Source organism: Rhagoletis pomonella, unplaced genomic scaffold (genome assembly GCF_013731165.1).
Source record: "Rhagoletis pomonella isolate Grant_MI unplaced genomic scaffold, Rhpom_1.0 Rhpom_scaffold_00001, whole genome shotgun sequence".
NCBI lineage: Eukaryota > Metazoa > Arthropoda > Insecta > Diptera > Tephritidae > Rhagoletis > Rhagoletis pomonella.
Window position 1 is genome coordinate 55,611,970 of NW_023458555.1, and position 2,662 is coordinate 55,614,631.

Consider the following 2,662-nt stretch of genomic DNA (forward strand, 5'->3'; position numbering starts at 1 on the left):
ACCTACACTTTGAAGGTGCTCCTGGCGTTGAAGGTGCTGAGGGCGGAAGGTACTCATGGTGCTCCTGGCGATGAAGGAGCTGAGGGTAGAAGGTACTGGTGGTGCTCCTGCCGATGAAGAAGCTGAGGGCAGAAGGTTCTAATGGTGCTCCTGGCGATGAAGATGCAAGCGTTGAAGGTGCTGATTGTGAATCTGTAAACAAGCAAAAATATAAATTAAAATTTATAAACATATAAAAAGTCTCAATACATACCCTAAGAATGTGACTAAGTCGCTGCTGTTTTGCAATCTAAAAGAAGAAATTACATTATAATTAAATAAAATTGTTAAATACGTATTCTTACCTTCAAAATTTTCGTAGTGACATTTCTTCACAGTATGTATACTGTCATCAAAACTCTGATGTTTCTAACTTGCTCGCTCTAACGCATAGAATTCTTGTTAGAGTACGAATTCTTATCGGGTATGTAGCTCTAACAAAGGGACATTTTTTGACAGTTCGAACAAAAAATTTGTAAGTGTGTGGGTGAGATGACTAAAAAGTTGTGAATGTGTTTGTAAATCGTTTGAATTTTAGGGGAAAGTGGTGAACCATGGCTGGCAGGGTCATCGATAGGGGCAAACAAATCAAACTATCGATACTATCGATAGTACCATCGATAGTTTGACACTTCTAGGTGTAAGTCCTAAGTAAATCAGCATTAGCCCTGATCCAGTACAGTACAGTACAGGATTTTACACGAACTTGCAGGAAGTTGCACGAAAAATTTTCCCGTACTACAAAATCCTGTAAATGAGAGCGACCTTTGGAGAGTTGTGTAGAGAATGAAGTTGCAAGATTTTACCCGAACTTTTTCTTCGGGTAAAATCATGAAAAGTGTCAAGCAATCACTGGTTGACGTTTTTACAGGAAAAATGTTTTTTTTTTGTTCCCGTACTTTTTGTTGTTACTCACTTTTTACTCTGACTTCAGAGAGTAATTTTGCTGTTTGACAGTTTTACAGGATTTTCAACGAAAAGTATTGGATATTGGCTATTAGCTCTGATCCAGTACTCCATGAACTTACAGGATTTTACACGAACTAGGAGGAAGTTGCAGGAAAAATGTTTCCGTAGTCTAAAATCCTGTAAATGAGAGAGACTTTTGGAGAGTTGTGTAAAGAATGAAGTTGCAAGATTTTACCCGAACTTTTTCTTCTGGTAAAATCATGAAAAGTGTCAAGCAATCACTGGTTTACGCTTTTACAGCTATTAGCTCTGATCCAATACTTTTCGTGAAAAATCCTGTAAAACTGTCAAGTAGCAAAATTACTCTCTGAAGTGAGAGTAAAAAGTGAGTAACAACAAAAAGTACGGGAACAAAAAAAACCATTTTTCCTGTAAAAACGTCAACCAGTGATTGCTTGACACTTTTCATGATTTTACCAGAAGAAAAAGTTCGGGTAAAATTTTGCAACTTCATTCTCTACACAACTCTCCAAAGGTCGCTCTCATGTACAGGATTTTGGAGGATGTTGGAGTACGGGAACATTTTTCCTGCAACTTCGTGCAAGTTCGTGTAAAATCCTGTAAGTTCATGGAGTACTGGATCAGTAGCCCGTTTCTGTATCTTTGCGATATGAATTATATCGCAAAATGCAACCCTTCTGCATAGTTATCGCAAGTAGTGTTTCTGTAAGTGTGGTGTAAATGAAATTTCGATATACCTTGCGATATTTATATCGGTAGCTCTAAGTGTAGTGATATTTGGCGCAAAAAGCAAAATGAGTGAAGTGTGTGCTTATAAATATCTTAAGTTTCTTTATTTTATTAATTTCATCTTGCAGAAAACACTAGAAGTGGGAAAATTACAAAAATTCAGAAAGTAAAACTTATGGATTTAATGAAAAACAACAAGAAGGTGGCAATGGGAAATTTTGGCGGTCCAAATAGCGCCTCGCACAGCCGCAATGTGTGGGAAGCCGTTGCTGTGGAGCTGAACGCAGCTGGAGGAGCTTGCAAAACAGCCAAGCAGTGGAAAAAGGTATATCTATGAGTGCTTTTTAAAACAGGTATGATGAAGCCATAATATATATTTTTTGTAGAGTTGGGCCGACTGGAAGTGCGCAGTAAAAAAACAGCAGGCAGAAATTAAAAGGTTTCTAAACCGAACCGGCAATTTGCCTGCGAGCGAAGGACCTGCACCGCTGGAAGAAATTGACTCTGAAATTCTACAGTTCTTCACGTCCGCAATGGTGGAAGGAGATGGCTGAACAAACAAGCTGGCTTTTCAGAAGTAATATGCTTGTGTCGATGGTCCTCTGCAAGACGACATAACTCAAAACTAAAAAAAAAACTTACTACTGTTAAGCGGCACATGTCTCTAATCCTCGTCTAATCCTTCCTAGATATTTATAAATGAGTCATAAAGATTTAGTGAGGATAAGACATGGATTACACAAGGATTAGGGGAATTTGTTGTTGTTCAGTAGTAAGGTTTTTTTGGTTATGAATTGGGTCTTTATTGCAGAGAACCATCGATATGTTTATCAAAAGGTAGTTTCTACTAATAAATAATGATTATAGTTGCAAGCAGGAGAAGTCAATGAGGAGGACGAAGAAAACGAGGTAAAGTCTTTAATAGACTCTCCAAATGGGGCTTCTTATCATAAGCCATCGACCT

At 38.0% G+C, this 2,662-nt stretch overlaps 1 protein-coding gene across 1 annotated transcript; it reads left to right on the forward strand.

The window, feature by feature from the left end:
* Positions 1–1,715: 1,715 nt before the first annotated feature.
* Positions 1,716–2,398, forward strand: LOC118751575. The gene is made up of 2 exons (XM_036486398.1): positions 1,716–2,023; positions 2,085–2,398. Exons 1-2 carry the CDS (start codon positions 1,874–1,876, stop codon positions 2,250–2,252), a joined length of 318 nt encoding a protein of 105 aa, XP_036342291.1. The 5' UTR covers positions 1,716–1,873; the 3' UTR covers positions 2,253–2,398.
* The last annotated feature ends 264 nt before the right edge of the window (positions 2,399–2,662 follow it).

Excerpts from the sequence above, each read along its gene's own strand:
- LOC118751575 (XM_036486398.1), top strand. The coding sequence starts at position 1,874 with ATGGATTTAATGAAAAACAACAAGAAGGTGGCAATGGGAAATTTTGGC. Across the intron at positions 2,024-2,084 it reads CAGCCAAGCAGTGGAAAAAG|AGTTGGGCCGACTGGAAGTG; the intron begins GTATATCTATGA and ends TATTTTTTGTAG.